This window comes from Teleopsis dalmanni, chromosome 1 (genome assembly GCF_002237135.1).
Source record: "Teleopsis dalmanni isolate 2A chromosome 1, ASM223713v2, whole genome shotgun sequence".
Lineage (NCBI taxonomy): Eukaryota > Metazoa > Arthropoda > Insecta > Diptera > Diopsidae > Teleopsis > Teleopsis dalmanni.
Window position 1 is genome coordinate 214784849 of NC_051846.1, and position 22721 is coordinate 214807569.

General features: G+C 31.9%; 2 protein-coding genes across 3 annotated transcripts; both read left to right on the top strand.

Annotated features, from left to right (window-relative positions):
* Positions 1–2048: 2048 nt before the first annotated feature.
* LOC119671934 lies at positions 2049–4350 on the top strand. Of its 2 annotated transcripts, none has more exons than XM_038082822.1 (4): positions 2049–2144; positions 2239–2528; positions 3447–3613; positions 3713–4350. In XM_038082822.1, exons 2-4 carry the CDS (start codon positions 2257–2259, stop codon positions 4216–4218), a joined length of 945 nt encoding a protein of 314 aa, XP_037938750.1. In that variant the 5' UTR covers positions 2049–2144; positions 2239–2256; the 3' UTR covers positions 4219–4350. The 2 variants fall into 2 exon arrangements, with proteins under 2 accessions (XP_037938750.1, XP_037938751.1); XM_038082823.1 differs by having other exon boundaries at positions 2093–2154.
* Positions 4351–11210: 6860 nt separating this feature from the next.
* LOC119671935 (endocuticle structural glycoprotein SgAbd-2) lies at positions 11211–12925 on the top strand. Its single transcript, XM_038082824.1, has 2 exons — positions 11211–11772; positions 12717–12925. Exons 1-2 carry the CDS (start codon positions 11373–11375, stop codon positions 12839–12841), a joined length of 525 nt encoding a protein of 174 aa, XP_037938752.1. The 5' UTR covers positions 11211–11372; the 3' UTR covers positions 12842–12925.
* The last annotated feature ends 9796 nt before the right edge of the window (positions 12926–22721 follow it).

The following is a 22721-nucleotide window of genomic DNA, read 5'->3' on the forward strand; positions in this document are numbered from 1 at the left end:
GAAATTCTTTCATAGTCTAATGACTGAGATCTTTACGACTCATTCCAAAGAGGTAATGTGGATTCACGTCTCTACATATTCTAATTCTAATTCTAATACATAAAGTTACTAAAACATCAAAACGAAATGACATGAAAACTATTGCATAGACTCGTCCTATAGAAAGATTAGTTATGGAGCAGGCGGTACCCTTCAATAATAGCGCTATATAAATGTACATTGCTCTGTAAATTGATTTTACATAACTGGTAACCAGTGTACACCAATACTGTTTATATAAAGTTTAGTCTTTGCACTAGTATTCAAATTAGACCTATTTTTTACCAAGGTAGTTATCGTTAATTTTTCATCGCTATGAATGTTATGATATTGTTATCACCATTTTATAGAATTTTATGTGTAAGTAGGCCATGAAGGTCATGAATGAAGCTCACAAATATTTTCTAACAATCCACATTTTACATAAATCCGAATAACGAATTCTCATTTCAAAATTTTCTATATTTTTGTAAACAGAATTTTTTCAATAGCAACTAAGTTGACATAATGACGAAGTGATTACCACAGAAAAGTGGAATTCAAAGGATAAGTAAGTGTAACGGAGTTTAAATTTGAGTTCTAAAATAGCACTTTTTGTTGCGAAACGATGAAATCATGCTCTTCCAACTCATGCAGATTCACCGCCAGATCTACTCATGCACAAAAATCCCCTTCAATGGTGGCTGCGAAACCTGCGGCTGAAGCACTCGGCAAAGTAAAGCACAAAATTAAACTCCTTGGATTGCAATCCATTCTTGATATTTAAACCTCGTTTGTTACGAATATATTTTTCCATGACACAAGTTTTTCAAAAATATCGTCTCATTGACATTTTTGACAAGAACAAAAACCATCAATTACAACTTCTAGGACATAAACTCACAATTTTAACAGAACAGCAGCAACAACAACAACAACAACAACAACAACAACAACAACAACGATTATTAGTACACAGTGACAGAAAAGCAACAAACTGTGTAAAGTATCTAGAATCAAATGTGAAAAATGTGCTGACAGCGCAATTTTTCTTCGTCTTCCTACTCTCATACTGCTCTCTGCTCCCTTCTTTTAGCACTGCTGGTCCCATTCACTGAATTGAGCGCTTCGAAAATAAACAAAAATAACAAATTTAATAACAAATAAAATTGAAATGTAGGCGGTGAAGAGTAGAAGCAGAGATGGAAGAAGAAGCATAAGGACTTTCCAGTGAAAATGATTTAAAATTGTTGAATTCATGCATTTGGATTGTCATAAGTGGAAAAAAGTCGTTAGGACATAAATTTATGCCAGAGCTTAGTCATAAACCGATGCTTTTATTGCTTATAATTATAAAGCACGAAGCTTATCGCGATTTGCATCAGGTAATGCGTTTAGTTCCCGTTGACCGCTGACGCAAACATTTCGAAAGCTAAAAACAAACGCAACGCAGCGCCGCATAGCTGCATATTTGCACTGGTCATTGACCAAACAAGAATGTCTACTCTGCACTTGCTGCCGCTGTTTTAGTGCGCTGCTGCTGCCACTGCTGCTGCCGCTGCAGTGCGGCGCTGCAGTTATCGTCTCTGCCTTTCCCTACACTTGGCACACTTTGAGCGGGAATAACCATTATTACAAAGAACAAGCGTCAAACTGAACCAGCGCAGTTATAAAATTAAAGCGAATGAAAGAAATGAATAAACAATATGTACCAGCTTCGCTGGCATGAGCTGCAGGGTTACGCCGAAGGGTGTGGGCGCTGCCATAATTTGTACTTCTTGTTAACATTTCACACAAAACCACAAGAAATGCAAAAACAAAAGCACAAATAAAAACCAACAACAACAAGCTTTTGCTGTCATCTTTTTCAATACCAACAACAACTCTGCTGCTGAACTGCTGTTGCTGTTGCTGTTGCTGATAGCCAGCGCTTAAAAGAAATGCACACACTCATACACATACACATACATATCCACTCGTAAATGGCCATAAATAATAACAAAACTCAGAATGAGAAGGATTCTGTGCTAAACCAATTTTCGGGGGTATAAAAACCAAAAATTTGGCTTTTTAAGAATCAATTATTAAATTTCAGTCGAAGCATAAACTTGAAGATTGCATACTAAGTGAGCGACAGTAAAAAGACAACAACAATGCCCAGTGATAAACTCGGGCGATTTCGAGCATTAAACAAATTAAAATTTTAAATTTTCTTTAAAGCTCCTAAGCGGCCATAAAATGAGACGTGCTTTAATTTTGGCGACCATTATTTGTGTCTTTAGCGTGCTTAATGTGGCGGAAGCACGTTGGACAACAACTACCAGAAAAAGCAGGACAACGACAACAACAACACCAACAACGAAAGCGACACCTACCACTATTAAGACAACGACAGCAGCTGCATCGAATAATGCTGATGATGACCGCACCTATCATCCCGCTGAAGTGCTTAGCCCACGACTCATTGAGAGATTTGATAAACGTTCTTTGGACGGTCATTACGAGTACAGGTGAGTGATTTGCATATTTCCATCTGTAATGATACCACATTAACCAAACAGAAGAAGAAGAAACCGAAAGAAAAGAATTCAATTTTAAGTACTCAAAAATCCTTCAAATGCTACCAAATTAATTTTGGAAGAAAATTTGCATCCATCCGAAGGTCTAAAGTAAATATAATCAAAAGTAAACTCATTGCTATTTACTTTGCTCTTTTAAAGTGATTATAGAATTAATGTAGTGTAATGTTAGTGGTTTAGTTACTTAATTGTTCTTAGATGGGTACCAATGGCAAACTATCTTATGGAACGCGGGCTAGACTAACATTAAAATTAAGAAATTGTAATATAACTAATATATTTTGAATGGTGCAGGTGGATAAAGCTTTAGAATGGGGTCCAAAATATTACTCGAACACGAAGAGAACTTTGACTGATAAATTAATGGTTTTATTCAGTTCCCTTCTAAAATAGACAGAAATTCCTTATCCGCAATTGGTAATAATTAAACTTGTTTAAAAACTGCAATACCCTATCTTAACAGTAAGTCGTGCACTTATAAATTTTAAATATCTTATTTGATGATATACAATCTAAAATTGGTAAATATAATACTGTGTAATTTTAATTGGAATGCATATATCACTTCTTTCATTATTGAAAAAAGAATATTAAAGCTAAAAAAAATTTTAAGTTAATTTTATTATCAATTCGTTTATGTAACACAAATTACAATGACAAAGAAGTCACTTATACTTAATTACGGAAATTCATTAGTTATTATACTGATTAATGAAATATTATTTAATACTCACATTGATAACCAAACTATTGAACTATTCTTTCATTCATTCGTTTGCACAAACCAAGTCGGTTCACTTTGCCCATTTAAGTAAGTCAAAATGAATTTCCACTTTTTCACTTTTTCAGATATGTCTTGAGTAATGGAGACACTCGTTATGAACGGGCATACTGGATACCAGTTGGTAAAAAGATGGTTTTAGCAAGAAAAGGATATTATTCCTATCCAATGCCAAATGGAAAATTTTTGACAGTATTTTATACAGCAGATCAGAACGGTTTCCATGAAGTATCCTGTAAGTATGAAATACTAAGAAAATTATATAATTGTTAAATATAAAAGATGAATTGAGCAATAAGGATAATAAATAAGATTTTAATTATTATTAATTAAGCAACTAACACACTTCAACAACCTGTGCTGCCACGAAATCTGGAAGTGCCAGAATACGCACCTCCAGTTGTGCAGTATTCGACAACAACAACGAGTGCACAATCACAAAAAGGCAGCAAACCCAAAGGCACAACAAAAACTTTAGAAAAATTACAAAGTAAAAGTGAAGTTGATGATACTCTTATGACAACTATGGTGGCCAACCATGCTGAAGCAGGAATAGCAGTAGGAACAGTACAGCCACAACCACATTCAAGTCATCATAACGACAATACCGCACAATTGCCAACTACGCAAAATGCATTTGACAGTGCAGTTCCAACAACCACAACAGCTGGAAACCGAAATCCCAATCTTAATCCAAGCATGCAATACGGAATTGGAATGGGATTGGGATTGGGCGCAAATGCTGTCGCAGGGTTAGGAATGACAGGATATGAAGCTGTTGCTGTAGGAAATGATAGTTTTGAAAGTGTCACATCAAACGCAATGGTTAAAGCGGATTAAATTCTACTCTCGGCAAGAGTGATGAGCTGTGTTTAGAGTGCAGCTTGTAGGTTCCAGCTGCAGTTCTGGACATGCGTACTTATCTCACTCCAATTTAGTTTTTAATTATTAAATGACAAATTCCAACATTAATTTTTTTGTTTTTATTTTGCGATTTATACTTTATTACTTGTAACTGAAGTTGATAAGGGTAGAAGAGGATAGGGATGGCGGCGGAGGCGGAGGCGAAGACGGAGACGGACAACTTGATGAAAAGTAAATAAAAACTTCAAATGACATGCAATTAAAAACATTTTGTACAACACGAGTGCACTGCCTTGTGCCTTTACGGCCGCACAAGAGGCAATCTTTGTGCAGGTACCACAGGCAACGCTGGTGGCTTCTTTTCATGTGGAGTGCCGGATTCATTTATTATTCATTTAAATGGATGATAAAGTGTTTGTTTGATTCTGCACATTGTAAGGAAACTGCTCTGTTTGCTTAGCTTTTTATTTAAGCTTCATTCAATTCATTTGCGATCCTCAGGGAGTAAATTAAATGGAAGTGAAAGAGGGGCCGAGTCGTAAAACTCTGAAAAATGTATTGAAATGAAAATAAATATATTTCATTTAATTTTTGTTTTTTGAAAATGAAATTAGAATTTTGTGGCTGCATCAGGTATGGAGCATGGGCTCAGCAGATATGGTTCGTACTTGGCTTAAACTTTGAATGTAAATATTTAATTAAGATGAAATTTAAAAATGTAACGATCGTAAACTGAAATTAAAAAGACAAAAGTTTCTTAAGTTTGAAAATATAATATAAAACATAAAGTTAGTAAATCTTTATTTAGGTGTCAATTTAAGGAAAAATAATTGTATTACATAATCATAACTAATATAGATATAAGTTTACCTCCTTTGGGGACTATAGAAAATTAAATTTTAAAAGAATGTGAACATCAGAAAGACTAAGGTAGACCAGCTTTATTTGGGTAACAAAATCCGTATATGCATTAGGTACCAGCACGATTTGCCAACTACAAGGCTATACTAATAGATTGCTATGGATTAGGATGTCGAGAAGTAAGAGACCACTTTGCACCGTATGAAGGTACTCGTCGATGTGAGTAATCTGTGCTTTCTTGTAAAGGATGTGGATGCGGAAGTGCTTCCCATCATTTTCCATTTATTGATTTACAAACCATATGAGTTGTAGTTTTTAGAACAATTATGTTAACCAATAAGTTGCAAAATACACACCAAAAATACAAATTAGTATAATATTGTCAGTATGCAAATAATTAAGAACATCTGAAAATGAAAATTACTGAAACAACTGATATGGAACTGTCGAACAACTATGCTTATTTTTTCGCAGAGATAATAAATATAAACACGGGGACTTTAAATTTTGGGGTTCAAACCTTTAAAAATATTTCAAACCATTTTACACCAAATATTATAATTTAATTTCTTTCAATCAACTTATTTTACATGAACGTTGAATTAGATCTCGAAACCCCATCTTAAACAAACCTCTATGTACGTTCCCATATGACGTACACAAATAGAAAAGTGACACTTGTTAAGTGATTGAATTTAATAAAATCTAGTAATCAAATTAGAAATTATTATTAATAGTATTGAAGATAAGATTACATAAATATATAAAGAGGTTTTTCGAACAGAAGTGAAACAACAACAAAAATTTATTTTTTAAATTATTTTAATTAATTGAATTTTTGGCTGACCATACAGCTGTTTCGAGTATTGCCAAATACCCTTCATCAGTGGTCTTGGAAATAATTCTTATATTTAATTATTCGTAAATAATTATTTTTGAGACTGCAAGTACCAGGAATCGAACTCGGGTCCTGCCAAATATGAAGCTCAGAATCAGCGCATAAATATATAAATTTTAAATTAAAATAAACCCAAGCATAGAAACAATGATGTTATATAGAAGGCGTTTAAGTTGTCATAATGATGTGTTATTGATCTACTAAGGTCTATTAGCTCATTAAACTCTTTGAAAATATTTATTAATTTTAAATTTAGAATCAGTAATTAAAGCACATTTCGTGCAGAAATGGTGTTCACGTTAGATCCTACCATTAGTAGGGACTTAGCATGGCGAGGACTGACAAAATAAATCTTATTGAAACTAAAAAAAGACCTTGTTGAATATTGAATTCGTGACCATAAAAATATTAGATAATATTACTAAAGATTTTTAAATATCTGACAAAATATATTTCTTATACAATAAATATAGTAGTTTAATGCACATTTATATGGCATCGTCATAAGCCCAAATTTTGTTGGGCTTTAAAATGTATCAATATGATATCTTATTAACGTACAATATATTTTTTCTTCTTTAAAAGTTCATACAAAAATATTTCAAAATTTTCCTAAACTACAAATGAGTCCTTCATTGAAATTTAGAACGTAGAAGAATATAAATTCGTCCTATTTGTGAGTGTTTTCAGTAATAGAAAATTGTTTTGGTAATTAACAAAATGTTTTTACCAATACCAACTAATATCTACATTTCCAGCAACTCCTTCCAAGCAGAAGCAGGAGACATTAAGGCTGTTATGGTGCGGAGCTGCTTATGAAGTGATTTGCGTTTTACCTCCAATTTGTGGCTTGTATAATGTTTGTGAATTTATCTGATTTAGTAAATGTTTAATGGCAGCCAAGTACCAGCACGCCAAGGCTTTAGTATGTGAAATTGTCAGTTGGATAGGATGGATGGGATGGATGGAAGGTGGCAGAATATGTTCAGTTTTGTCTGCTGCCATTCCTTATTTATTGTCCTTATTTGTACTGTCATTGGAAACATGAAACCATTTTATGAAACTTAATCGGGTAAGTATAGGAGAAGATTAATCACGTGACATTTGTACAAAATCTGAATTATTTACTATTTTGTATCCGTTCACGAATTTGTGTAATCTAGTATTTGTGCAGGTTGGGAGCACTTTTGCGGTTTGAAATTGGCTATGTAAGCCAATGAAGAAACGTAAACTTCTAAACTTTATGGAGGAGCATGTGTTCGTCTGAACTTCAATGGATTACCATACGGCATTTGTTGTAAGTTTGCAATAAGTTTATATGTTTGTTTGCAACAAATAAGGTAATGCTGGAGCATTTGGTCGAATGGTCATTTTGGCATTAATGTGGAAATATTGAATCTCAGCTGCAATTGCTTAAATGGCTTCAAATTTATATTCCTCATTCAAAACACTTCATGACTTCGACAATTTTGGCTTTGTTTATTTTTGTTCGCAGCAATTGTTTTCGGACTAAATTTTCAATTGAAAAGCATACTTGTGTAAATATGAAACATAACCTTTATTTTACTACCATTAATAGAGGCAAAATACAAAAATTTGCATTTGTAGCCCTACTGGTTTAGACGCTGATTGTAGTGGGTAAGAAACTTTATTTACGCCTAACATTAAACCGACACCTACAGATATTTTTGGCTTTCCGTAGATGTGTCTGTCTGCAGTCCAACCAGTTCGTCCGTCCAACTGTTCTGCTGTCCTTTGCTGATTGATTATGAGCGTGTATATCTGTACAAGTGTACAAAATCATAAAATTAAGCTTTAACACGTTCGCCTCTCTTCTTTTGGCCAATTTGCCCAAAATTTGCTTTAATTTATTGAACATGTTCCTCCTTATTTCAGATCAGATTTTGATGATATTGATAAGGCTGCATGTAGTGTCGTTAACTTGGGTTACGACCATTTGATGATGCGCAAACATCTTCGCCGTCCCTAATTGAATATAAAACGGGTTGTTACTTGGTGATTATGGTGACAATTGCAAGTCGGAGCAGTGCATTTTTGTTTATAAATCATTACGTGCCGCGTCCAGCCAATAAATTATTTATTGCTTATCAAAACTCGTACATTATGTAATGTTTAGTATCTGATTCATGTTGCTCTCAATGCCTGTGATACGCAAATTTGAGCGTTTTCCACCATTTAAGGCGACATTCAATTTTAAACGCCGTATTTCATATATTTTTATCTTATTCGATGTTTTCCTTTTTTGTTGCGTTCGATACAGAAACAATGCATTAACAGTACAATATTTAAATAATAAAATATGCATATTATTAAAATTTATGGTGACAATTTATTATTTAATTATAAAGATACATTGAAAATATTTCATTAAATCCAATTCCGAACTCGAAATGTGCGTTAATGGAGAATCGCATAGGGTTCGGCAATAGAAATTGGAAGCGAAATAAATTTCAGTTAATTGCGATTAAGTGCGGTTGTAAATAATTCGGTAATGGAAACTAAATAATAGGTATGTATTTAAACCATATTTTTTTACATAAAGATAATGATGTTATTAGCTATTAAAATAATTATTGAATTTGAATTTTTAAGAATATTATTTACTTAAAAAATTTCCCCAAGGCTTCCTCTGTGGCTTCTTTGGTCAACACAAAGAATAAACAAAAATGTTTAAGAAAAGTTTAAAAGAAAAATCCAGTGTAGTTAGGTATCTAGTCAGTATAGTTCGTGTTTTCAAGTACTAAGATCTTGTAATTAACTTTTTTCTCACTTTTACTCACAGCGCTGTTTCATCTATTTATGGTGCTACCCAAACTTCTACTCCTTGTTAAAGTACGTATTGCGTGAATGGCCTATTGAGTGTAAGCATCATCGATCTAGTGTCGAGCCATTTTTAAATGGAACTAAATATTGCAAGTTGCTGTGTTGTGTAGTTGTATGAAGAGCTTGTATGAAACAACCAATTTACAATCCGAGCGATTTGTATTTCTAGAGGCAATGAAAATATAAAGCAAGGAGAACAATTACATCAGGCTAATCTGATCTAATCTGTGTGTACACAATATTATACATGATCATTCAGATTAGACTGATAAAATTGTTGTTCTTACTCTATATTTTCATTGCCGCTAGAAATACAAACCTCTCGGATTGTGAATTGGTTGCTTCATCCAAACGATCATTTTCATAATAGAATTAGGGGCAACATGTAATAAATGTTGATACTATTTCTGTAAAAAATTTGAAAATATGAGAGTTGTTTTCAGTGATAGTTTTAGGCGTTACTAATAGCCAAAGTCAATAATCTGGTTTCTCACTGTTAAAGTCAAGATTACATGTTATTTTTCTTTCATGGAGAAAGATGCTTTATTAGAAATTTTCTATTGCTTACAACTTCGTTGTTACTTTATATAAAATCGGTAAAATTTCTTTATTGTTTATCTTCTTTAAATAAAGTGTATTTGAATAAATCATTAAAAGAACATTAAAAAAATACCAAAACATTATAATTCATTATTATTAATAAAAAACTTCAATGTTAATTTGATTTTAGTGTTGCTTCATCAGAAGCCAGGTATTTTAAAACAAAAAACAAAACATATTGTATCGTGTAATGGTGCTTTTTTATTTTTTATTAAGTGAATAAAACATCAATAATAATTTTTTATGATAAAAATTATCGATTCTTTATTGTAGATAAAACCAATTGATACTGACATTTATTAGGCACTTAAAAGCCAGAAGATGAAAAGATAGAATAAATGTTTGAATTTTATAAAAAATTATCTCGTTAAAGCTTAACTGGCAGGCATCTGAACGGTTTGATATTTAGATTGTGCGAATCCGAAGTCATTGTCAGTCACTGTCAAGTTTATTAATGTTTCAGTTTCTTCAAATCACTTCATTAATATTTAATAATAATAATAATATTTAAAACAGTCTCAAACGCACGAAATTAATAGATATTTCCCCCTCACCCACTCATTAATAAAATGATGTTGTCTACTTGTTTTGTAATTGAAATGAATTTACTTATTTGGGAAAGGAACCGTGCTAAGTAAATGAAAGTCTCAATTTAAGCCAAAGATACTTAAATTTGTTTAAGGATTCTTTTTTAACATTTTTTTTAATTTTTTTTTTAATTTTTTCAGTAGAAACGCAGTATTGCTCTACTCTGATTTGTTTGAGATAATGAAAATCTTAATTCTACAAACAATTTGAGCGAACTCATTTCAAGATACGTGATCACAGAATTCAGTTAAAAAGGCAAAAATGTGTTTAAATGGGTTTAAGCATAAACAGAATAAATTATCGAGAACGAAATGAAAAAAAAGACTAAATTGAATAATGTGAGACACATAAAAAGACCGAATTTGTACGAAAATGAAGAAATCAAGTCATCACGTACTTCATTCGCATAATTTCTTCAATAATTTTTAGTTAAATTGTTTTATTTTACGCTTCAGTAACCTTTGGTGTTGATTTATTCTCGCTGAGTTGTGAGTGAGTTGTGAGAAATGGATATATTCGCAGATGCTTCAGTCTTTGAAGATTTTGTGAATTTCAAATATGAAACAATTAACAAACACAACGAGATGAGCCTTGGATATGAGATTTTTCTGTGAGATATAATTTAGGCTGTAATTTATGTGATCTATGTCTAAATCCTGTAAAGAGATGTTATCGAAAAACAGTGACGGATTTTTGAAGTACATAATTTTTAAAATGTATGAGACTTTAGTTTCTGTGTCAAAATAATATAATAAAAATCATTCCCTTTTCTTAAACAAAATGTAAAGGACTAAAGAAATTTAATCATAAATTGAATAAAAATTCCAGTCAATTTTGGAATAAAGATTATCATATATTAATACCACAGCTTGACTTTTGATACTATTAGACCTCACCCAGAACCTTACCGCTCCCGACTTTTATATCTGATAACTTAAATTTATTGACAAACGCATCTTTAGCGTGAGCACATGCTTGTACTGAAAAAAAGTGTAACGCTTATGGCAGCGCGCACTGCCTCAACGCAAAAACGCCGGCAATTCGCTGTTGTGCCGATGATGAAGTTAAGATTTCGTTATGATTGTGAATTTTGACGTTTTTATTACATTTATTTTTGTTTCTTATTATGTATAAATTTTGACGCAAACACTATAAAAGCCCAACCTGTGCGGGTTTTCCAAATTATACTGTTGTAGCAAGATCACTCAGACACACCGATACCACCTGTGAATTCGGCTGAGTTTGTGCTTAATTTCATTGTGAGAAGCTTATTAAATTACAAAAATTTTTAAAAACAAATATCTCAAAAGAAGTGTATAAAATAATAATCCCGATTAATATGCTAAATAAATGTATAATTTTGTTTATTTGCCTGTTTTTGTGCACCAATGCTGCAGTGACCACAAACAGCAAAGTCCAACAAACGCAGTACAACAATTATTACACCAACAATCCAGTTACGGTGACGACCGCAAAATCCTTTCACAGTGAAAAATATGAAAAAGTGCAAACCGAAAACCGCATAATTGACCGCTTTAATCACCGTTATCCGGACGGTAGCTACGAGTTCCGCTATGAGCAGAGTGACGGTTCTGCACGGTACGAACGTGGTTATTTTCTACTTATCGATAACGTCAAAACTTTAGTCGTTGTCGGTTACTACTCCTACCGGCAACCAGATGGGAGGTATTTGACTGTATTCTACAATGCGGACCAAAATGGATATCGGCAGAACCAATGTAAGTTCTGAAGACATTTTATTTTTCCTGTTACCATCTGAAATAAATAGTTACTTGATATAGTCACACAAGTAACTATTTATAGTTAACACACTTGATATAGTGTTAACTATATAATATCGTTTTCCTACTCTCATTGTATTCTCCTACTCTGTGCTATAAGGTAACACTAGTGAGAACGATTTGCATGAAATCCTATAAAATTCATTTTCACAGGCATATAAAAAGGATTACATCCGAGGTTCTATGCCTTATCATATACATATACATAACTTAAATAATACCTTTATTCATATCCAAATTATCTTTAGAAAATAACTTATTAGATTTTTAAATTATTTTTGGAAGCCATAAACATTTCTTAATGTATAAAACTTTAATGGCTTAAGTTTCACGTCAAATGAAGTTTTTCGAACATTTCAGAATATTTCGTTCTTGAAATGTTAATAATTAAACCAAATTAAAATTACAATTCTTAAAAATTTCATTAAGATGTTTAAAAAATATAAATTCTGTTCAAGTTAAACTGCAAAAAACTTAACTGAAATTTTCATTAAAGGATATTTTTTATTATAAATAGAATATTGTTAGTTTAAACAAAAGCAACAAGTAAGGAGAATGTATCTCAATTGTGATATTCTTTTACTTTATATTATATATATTATATATAATATATATATTATAATATCTTTTAGAGAATACATATACATATATATTCGATTTAACCAAAAATGCTGAAAAATTGTGTGGGAAGAATCCTCCGAAGGTATCAGAATAAACACTAAGTCTGTGTAGATCCCAACATGAATTATGATATTGATGTGACTGCCAATAAAATAATAATAAATTAAAACCCAACATGTTTATTTGTTTGTTATATTTACACACTACACGCAACATTTTATTGTAATCTAACGAATATTTCCAATTGATTTTATTTTTAGCAATCACAGCACAAACATATCCCAATCTTCCTCGTTCAATAGAAGTCCCACAAACAGCTGAGAGAGAAGCGCCAACTTCCCGTCCCAATATTACATCAACAACATCTAGAAGAGATCGTTTTTAAGAAACAATACGGAGGCCAATGGATTTATTAAGTCTATCACAACTATTACAACTAACAGTATTGAAATAATATCAAAAATATTATTTAATAATTATATTGAAACTATAATTAAACTAAAAATAATGTAAAAATATTACTAAATAAAACTTCAGCTACACATCTGTAAACACAAGAGTTTATTTATTGTCTCTTGTAGGTAGTACAAAACTATAATTTGTAATCTATTCCACCTTGACACAATCTTGAGTTCACCATTGTTTGAGTTTCAAAACTGCACTTGTAACGCCCCTAGACATGAAATACAAAAACGTAAATCCAAAAAGACACACCGAATAATGAGTCGAACACGTCAAAGGATTTATTGTACCAAAGCATAAATAACACTGTAATGAATTATAATACAGTTTAACGTTTAAAAAACACTCCAACTGATTTAGCTGCTTTGATCTAAAACTTGGCTTCCATTAAATAGTTTATATATCTGAGAGAGAGAGAGAAAGAGAGAGATAGAAACGGAATATTTCAATAACCCCACTTCCACAACCTTTCATTCCATTTTTTTTTACCGAATTTTAGTTTTGGTCTTAAATGAGAGTGAAAGATTTTTATCGGTCGTAAAAATTCTTAATATATCAATAAATAAATATTTTTCTGTTTGAAATTCTGTTTTAGTAATTAATGCTAAACAAAATGCAAAACGACCTGTCAAAATAAGTTGTTCTTGTCAGGCAATTTAATTGCGAAAGCAAAAATAATGTCTTAAGAATTAATTTTTAAATTAAATTTTATAAAATTTTAATATCGTTATCTTGATATTTAATCGATGTGTGGTTGAACATACAATACATATTTCAAATTTATAAATTATTTGCAACACTTTTAATTTAATAAAGATTAATAAACCTCAAAATCAAACATACCATATAAACTCTCAACCCAAAATATATTATACGAAATAAAGCAATGTAAATTCTTTAAATAACTGTGACAATATAACATTTTAATTACAGCAATAAAAATAAATTTATTTCAAATACATACAATTTGCACAAATTTATACAAATTTATCCAAACTCCATAAAAGATACACAAACCTACGCATTGATGTACAAGTGAGAGTGCAGCAAATATTCATAAACAATTTTTGTGGTCTGCAGATTTAGAATGTGTCTCCCCTGCCATGCTCGCCTATAAAAAGTTGCATTTTTCTCAACTTGCCAGCCATCCATAGGAGATGCATTATTTAATATAGAGAAAATGTTTGCTCTTAGAACTGATCAGTATGCAGTTGTATCCTTGTGTCACTAAAAGTATGCAAGAATATTGGCTGACACTGTGTTCATTACTGTACGCATTACTAGCAAATACTGCCGACTATGTGTGTGTGTTTATGTCTGCACAAAGAACAAACAACAAATAAATTTAATAGCTTATTCAAGTATTTGCGGCATTTTTATGTTCATAAAATGTATGGGCAAAATTTGTTTGCATGCAATAATGACGCTAGCATGCAACTGCAACCGCAAAGTGCATGAATATAGATACATCGAGCAGCAGATACAAGCACATAAACAATATCTTTATCAATGCAATGGCAAGCCTCATTGAGTAACTGGAATAAACTTATACACACAGCACATGCAGCATTATGCACTTGAACAAACAGAACGACAACACCACAAGCGACAGATCAACGTACGTAGGGACGAACGCCACTTCTGCAGATACGTTATAGTTGGCCTGACGGAGGCACTAGCTCGGATATATCTCTTCATTTTTATTAGTTTTAACAAACTCAAACAAAATATTTATACAAACTTTCATATACCATTGCACATATTTCACATAAAATGAGATATAAGTGCGCGTGTGTTACTGCTTGTGCCAGTCCATCTATCTTTGAGCTCGTTGAACTGCATCATTAATTGATATGTAATGTATTATGTGCACATTCAGTTCTTTCTCTTTTATTAATTTTTCAAAATATTATGATGAAATAATACAAAATGCAGTAAAATTAACTTCACCACTAAACAAAAATACAATCTAAAGCCAGAATTCCAAAACATAGTCTGTGTGTTTGCCGAGTGCCAAGTAGAGAGGTACTTCTAAATGCCGTATATGCCGTATACGTTGTGCGCAAAGTGATTAATAATTGAGTTGTGTGTTTTTAAATGTCTTAATTAAAATTTTACTTTTTGTCTTTTGATTTAGATCAAAACAATAAATCACTAAAACATCTAATCTATGCCGCATTTGATTCGTGATTAGTATGGATTTAAATGCTGACAGGAGTTCATGTGCATTGCAGTTGGAAAAAAACTTATCAAACTTTTCAGAAATTAAAATAACAATGATCAATAGATCTGCTTCCCCTTATTACTTTAAGAACAACACAATTGGTAGTAGATACTCGTATGTTCAAGTGAAAGTGATCATCACTTAACCTAGCCTTGTTAAAACGAAATTTGGAATTGGAAAAAAATATTTTTCAAATACATGCAGCCTTAAATAAATATAATATAAATATCGAAATATATTTTAATGTTTCATTTAAATACGACGGCGGTTTGATAAGTCAGTGACTTTTTGAATTTCCCGCGCAGTTACTTCAAATGCAACAGTGTTGCCGTCAGCTGTAATCTACCAGTGGGCAACTTTTTAATTTTGAGCAAGCTACGTCTTTCAGTTGGTGTTTGATAGCCGTTCAAAGTAGATAGACTCGTGAATTTTTACGAAAATGGAAAAGAGTAAATTTCGTGTGCTGATTAAGCATTCGTGGCCAAAATCCACGAATTTGGATACGAACTGCTACTCTATCCAGCATATTCTCCAGATTTAGCCCCCTGCGACTACTTTCTGTTTCCAAACCGAAAGAAATGGCTGAGCGGTAAGAGATTTGAGTCGAATGAAGAAGTCATTACCGAAACAAACGCGTATTTTGAGAGCTTTGAGAAAACCTATTATTTGGAGGGAATAAGAAAATTAGTAAAATGCTGGACAAAAAAAATGCCGAAAAAAATTTTTTTTATTCAAAAAGTCATTGACTTATTAAACCGCCCTCATTTACACATATATAATCGTATTAACATTTGTGCTACTCGAGTGTGATATATTATAAAAGCCAATTAATAACTTTTAATTGACTGTAATAGCTTCGATTTTCGTAGAATATAGTATGATATATGCTCCTTTTGAATGAATTAGGTGCAGATATTATGGTTCATTCAAAGTTACTAGTTACCATTCTTCCATTATTTATGTTATATCTTCTCGCTAACAGCGATTGTTGCTGCAAATGGAAATGGATCAAACTGTGTTTTTGATAGTGTATCTCTAACGCCACTTACTGAACACATGACGAGCGTGATCTTATCACAATCCTTCGTTTTTATTTTCAATATATTCAATCATTAGGCGTATTTGAAGTTCACTTAATTTGGCTGAATATAAAGTAGCCCATGAAACATATCATCTGACAAGCTTATTATTAAACCATAATTGTATAAATGTTATTAATTTAGTTTTTGTATTAAGAGTCAAAACAATCAACTCAAATCAACATAATCATTTTCATAACTTCTGCACTCATTTACTTAAACTTGATTATATTATTTTATTCCATACTTGATCAATATTTATTTCTCTTCAAGACGATTATATCAATTGCAAAAACATTTCGCCCTATCTGGTCTTCTATCTGTTCTTCTGTTCAACGGCGCCGGGTACAAAGCTTATACTATAAATATTGGCTTATAGAATAGCCCCAAATCGATGTATGGAAATTTTTCATTTGAGTTTTAGTGCTGTTATTTATTGTAATTGGTTTGAAAGTGTGCATAGTGGTGAATGAAGTGTTCTTGGAAATGGTTTTTAAAATGTCAGTTTAAGTTATGTTCAGACACACATACATACAACACCCATTAAACAAATTTTTGCACACCCAGAAACAGATATAAAGCCATAGAAAAGTTGATTCTACAACAAAGTTGAGCATTTTATCATAATTTTTATTGTTTTATTTATTTACTTGTGTGAAGTGATATAAAATATTAGGCCCATTTCAGCTCAATTTATCATATTTTTGCTCCGCCTACCAATGTCCGGTAGAAGTAGAAGTAACATAAACAATATATCACATTGCAAAAGGAAAGGCTTAATCTTAGCAAAGTTCTGCAAAGTAGAGAAATATCTTCGCTCGTGCTTAAATCTCGTGCCACAGACATAAAATTTTATCACTCACAATGTAGACAAATTCATGCTCTAGTGGCACACATGTTATCCACAGATACAATTTCTATCTGTTTTTATTTTTGCTTAGACATCAAACTGAAATCAATACACGCATTTTTAAAGTTCCATCTGAGGGAGTGCTGTTCCTGCTGTGACTTCATACCGGATCAAGGAAATGAAAATTCCTGAGCAGAGCAGACGTAAACTTAGCAAATGTTGAGTTTCTTTTCAGACTCTGGAAAGCTGCAAAATGTTAATTTTGTGACAAGTTTTTAGTTTTAGTAACGAAAACTTTGCAAACTGCACTCACTGCATTCACTGCACTGCATCGCAACTACTTGCACGTCAAGTTGAAGTTGTGCGCTTAGGATGTTGCACTATTAAATCCTTTTTATCGCAACTTGTCAAATTTAAAACTTAATTAAGTGCCTTGCATATGAGAAGCAGTGGATCCTCTCTAAGTTTTTTCATATCGTTTTCTCTGATTTTGACAACATTTTATGCATAATCACATCGGCATTTAAAATGCTGTTAATACTCAACTCTGAACTGTGGAAAACTTTTTAATTATTAGTTTCTACCTCACAAATAAGTTAGGTAGAAATGTTTTAACATTTAATTAAAGTCATTCCAAATAACGCATGCTATAGAAGTTTATATTGAAATTTAATAGCTTTATTTAACAGATATTGGGAGATGTAAAATGTCACTCTACTAGCAAATTTCGTCAAAAATCTTAACCTACAAAATGAGTTTATGAAGATACACTCAAAATTCTACATTTTATGCGAATTTACTAACTATGAAACTAAATTTATACTTAAATGCTTACAATAGTGAATACAATATATTTCATCAACTGATTTTATTCCTCTTCTTTAGTAGTTCTGTGATAGTAATTTTTCACTCATTATCGTATGCTAATAAAATATTTATAAAATAATATAATTGATTCCCATATCCCACTAAAATTTACAAGAAGATCATGCTGAAGAAAATGCATAAACATCCCTGTCATACATAGATGTCTGCGAATTCGTACTGTTAAAAAACATGTCGACGATAAAGCAATGAAATTTTTTATCAAGATTGACGGAAATCTAAACATAACATTCTCTATACTCAAAACCCTGAGTGATCTCATAAGAGAAGAAATTATGCAGATAATCATATTTATAAGGAAGGAAACGCCCATAAAAGATATCGGCACAATTTATTTTTATGTAAAATGGAAACTGTATTGTAGTATTAGAGAGATTTAAGAATTGTGTTTGTAACAGATGTTTTTGTAATTATACTCCTGAGTGTTCAGCAATGGCACAAAGCAATTATTTAGCAGCAATTATTTAACAAAAAATTAAAATAATGTCCTTGACAATACACTAAATTTACCTATTATGGCTTTGTGTGAATTCTTTCAGCTTTCGACACTGAACCACCACTCTGAGAAAGGCGTTTCGAGTCGAAGTTAAAGATAATATCTCAATCATCCAGTAAAAAATGTTGGATATTGTACTTTAAAGGTGAGAAAATAAATATTAGTTGATTAATGAACGAAATAACGTCGTATACAACCAGAATCACAGCTTCAACGTTTCCTTGAAATAAATAAAATCTATTTTTTTGTCTTTAGTTGTCGTTAATCAATATGTATCAATATGTATCAATATGTAGGGATTAAATATGAGAACATAAACACTTTCCGTTCAACTAAATCAAATTAAAATTAATGATTAAATTTCATTTTTCAATTTCACTAAACAAGGGGCCAGCATTTATTATTCTCTTGCACAATACGAAGTAGGATTTAAGGCAAATATATTTTCTACTACAAATTATGAAGTAAATTAGCTCATCCTTCATAAATCCCACACTGTATAAATATAGCTTTGCACATACTTCCAATTATTTTTATTTTCTGAAACCGATGTCGTGGTTAAACAGCCACCGTGCAATCCCTAAGTCACATTCCAAAGACTTTAATTCGTTTCAAATTCACAAATTTTTTATAATTTTTGTAATAAAATAATTTTACGAGTGTTGGGCAATGCTTAAACGAAATTAATCCCCAAACAATGTCATTGTTGTTTTTATGATCACTTTTTTCGCAGCCCTTGGAATCCGAAATATCTTAAAAATACCAAGAAAAAGGAGAAAAGATTACTTCCAATTTATTATGCTTAAAACCTTTCTGGCTAATTTAATTAAGTGAACTTTTTACGAGGAGCCAAACTTGTATTAAATAATTATGCGATAAATTGGACAATTAGCCCGTAAAGATAACCAGATTTGATCAAATCGATGATATAAAACGTTTTAATTAACGGCAGCTTTGAGATTAATATGCCAGCAATTAAATTTAAAAATGTTTAATTCGATTTAACCATATTTAAAAATATATAAAAATATTGAGCTCGTTAATGATTAAAGTGCAATCTGTTTAATAAAATAAATGTGCAAAAAGTATGTACATGACTTCAAGCACACAAATGTGCTGACATATTGACGTGAAGTTAAACGATATTTTATTGTACAGCAAAAAACCGTATCTACTTTCTCCTACGCCGGGTGACTGCGAAAAAAGTGCACACATTTATTATGACTAACTGAATGTCAAGTAAAAGTGCCAACTACATTTTAACATGACCATTAGGAAGATGATGATTGTTATGATAATGATGCTGCCACGAAGTGCTCAAATGATGACCAACAAATGCAAAATGCGCAAGTGATGTTTAAGGTCAAACCGTGCCAACACTTGCCACAATTGTCCTCACAGATATATTTACTTCTTGTGCTCACAGCAATCCTGCAAATTTCGGATTGAAACTGCGCCTTCCTCAGCAACTGATGACAACTTGTCTGTTACGCTACCACAAAAGCAGACGGTAACGTTAGTTGATTTAACACTGTCAATATATGAAAATGTGAAAACTGATGGGCAGAGAGGGAAACATGTATGCATGACGAATAATTTCAAAATTTCATTCTAGAAGCCTTCGAAGAAATTATAGACTTCCTCGAATTATATACAGAGGAAACCAAAGTAAAAAGAACTATTTTAAAATGTGAAAAGTAGAACAGTTGAAAAAAAATTACATTCATCGATCCGGTGAGCCCTTATCTTATGTACTGTGAAAATGTCATAATATTTGGATAAATAAAAGCGGTAACTTCACTTCCATCTAAACTCATTGAACATTCTTTGCTCTGCTCGTAATATTGTGTTTATCTTAAGCTTTGTTAAACATTTCCCGAAACACTGCAAGTTTATATGTTATGTTATATTATAGGTATATTAATTAATTTCCATGACAGAGTGAAAGGCCTACCGGTTTTTTAGCCGTTATGAAGCTTTAAAAGATGTGGTGAGCATCCGGTTAACCAAAATCGGTATTACTATTAAATACATTAAAACTATACGTCGATTCATCAAAGGCCACCAAGAATTAAGAGTCATGAAATTAAAATGTGGTGTGCATCCGGTTAAACAAAATCGTTATTACTATTAAATCCATTAAAACTATACGTCGATTCATCAAAGGCCACCAAGAATCATGAGTCATGAAATTGAAATTAATCAAAAACAGCAATTTATAGCAACATTGGCCAAAGATTTGAATGACTGAAACCGACGGCCAAAAATTGATAGATATTTAGATATAAAAACTGATTTTACCGATCTCATCGATCTCATCTCATCTCATCTGCATACTTCAATAAGAGTTTTGTCCATTATCTGATGAAAAGAAAGTATGTGGTGTGGTCACATATTTTGTGTAAATACTTCTACCGATATCTTAAAGGCCAGTCATTACAGACTCAATAACTCTAATTTGAGTCAACTATATTTTGTATATTTAAGCAAACTATTCTTTATCTGATAACATATATGTAAGACTGTTGACTATGTTATCTTATATTTTATGTTCTTTATTGCAATCTACGAGTTAAAGCTAAGTTGAGCTGTAATTATATGTGTCAGTTAGTGAAAGCGTTTACTTCTTAATCAGCTTTTTTAACTAGTGTTTCATTCAAACATAAAGATTTACAATTAAGTGCAACTACTTTACGACTTTAATAATTAACACGTTTTCAAATTATTTTGTTTTTGTACGTGTTTTCCAACGTGTTCCAAAAATAGTAATATAAAACATAATATAATATATAGTAATCGTATGAAATTGATTTTAATTGATCGTGTTGAATAGTAGTTGCGAAGTACAAATAGTTGATTTGTGAATTCGTTGACTGCCACCAAATTCAGTGGTTGACTTTTTCGTATATTGTTATGATTTATTTAAACGAATTTTTAAGAACTTTCCAAGCTTATTTAAGCGGAAATTAGTTTTTGACCTTAGGGTTGTAGAAAAAGGATATTACTGCATATCCTGTGAAAGAGAAAATGACCAAGCAAAATTATTAATAATTGAAAAATGTTGCATTGACGGAGAATAGAATGGCGGATGTGCTGACCTAACGCAACAGCCAACGAAACGTATTTAAATTTTTCCTCATTGTTAATAACATTCTTAGTGCTTCCTGACATTTTAACAGAAAACCCAAAGTAATCAGCAGAAAAATGTTCATTGAAATCCCTGTAATTATCATTTTAATTAACTTTTGTGTTCGACATAGATCACCCTGACCCTCGAACGGCGGCACTATTTTCTTTTAATAAGTAGAATACCTCTGAGATTTTGTTAATAGAAGCAAAAAAACAGACCGAACAAAACAAAATAAATAAATATTTGTAAAATATTGAAGGAAAAGGGAAAAAATTGGGTACGACCCAAAAATTTTAATAACTTTGCCATCGGCCTCAACAAATAATCCAGCACTCGAAAAAAAAACACAAACGGGCTACATAATGCTTCCTTAACATTATGAACTTGTAGTCGCTCATATATTTATACCTACTCCAGTGCACAGGTCATGACACAGTGGAAAACTCATCATCGTAATCGACCAGTAAGTCAGCAAACCAAAATGAAAACATATCCACATCCCCTGAGATCAAGAATGCTATCTTACTTTCCCTTTTTGCTGGATTGTTTTACAAACGCCCGGAATAAAACAGTAGTTTTTTTAACATTTGTTTTCTTGGCAAGTGTTTCGTCCTTCACATAAGTATGGGGCTACCTATATCATTATATATTTAAATACATACATACCTCCACTCCACTTGTATGTGGAATATAAATACGGCGACAACAGGCTCACAAAAACAATGTCACATAAACACGAATTGAAGCGAAAGGCAAAGGTTCGACGTAAACGCTGACAGCAAACTGCCGTTGGGATATTTTGCCGTTGGGACGTAACGCTTCGTCTTAACTTGATTTGACTTGTCTTAGCATGATGGCTTTTAGTAACTTGAAGTAACTTGAAGATGCTTAGGTTTCTACTCCTAGTTGGGTGCTGAGTTTGTTTGGCTTGATTTGACATGTAAATTTCACTGCGAAATATTAAAAGTCATCGCAGTCTTACTTGTAAATATTTGCTCAATTATTTGATGTATTCACCCTGGAAAGAAAATTCGGAATGATATTAAATGAAACGTTGGGTCTTTACATAAACTCTCAACATCAACACATTTATTTATTTATTAATCTAAACATTCTGTAAACACTTAATTTGCAAACAT

Bases quoted from the DNA above. Each gene is read 5' to 3' on its own strand.
- LOC119671934 (XM_038082822.1), top strand. From the start codon at position 2,257: ATGAGACGTGCTTTAATTTTGGCGACCATTATTTGTGTCTTTAGCGTG. The intron at 2,529-3,446 runs GTGAGTGATTTG...TCACTTTTTCAG, and splicing joins GACGGTCATTACGAGTACAG to ATATGTCTTGAGTAATGGAG. The intron at 3,614-3,712 runs GTAAGTATGAAA...TTATTAATTAAG, and splicing joins CGGTTTCCATGAAGTATCCT to CAACTAACACACTTCAACAA.
- LOC119671935 (XM_038082824.1), top strand. From the start codon at position 11,373: ATGCTAAATAAATGTATAATTTTGTTTATTTGCCTGTTTTTGTGCACC. The intron at 11,773-12,716 runs GTAAGTTCTGAA...TTTTATTTTTAG, and splicing joins TGGATATCGGCAGAACCAAT to CAATCACAGCACAAACATAT.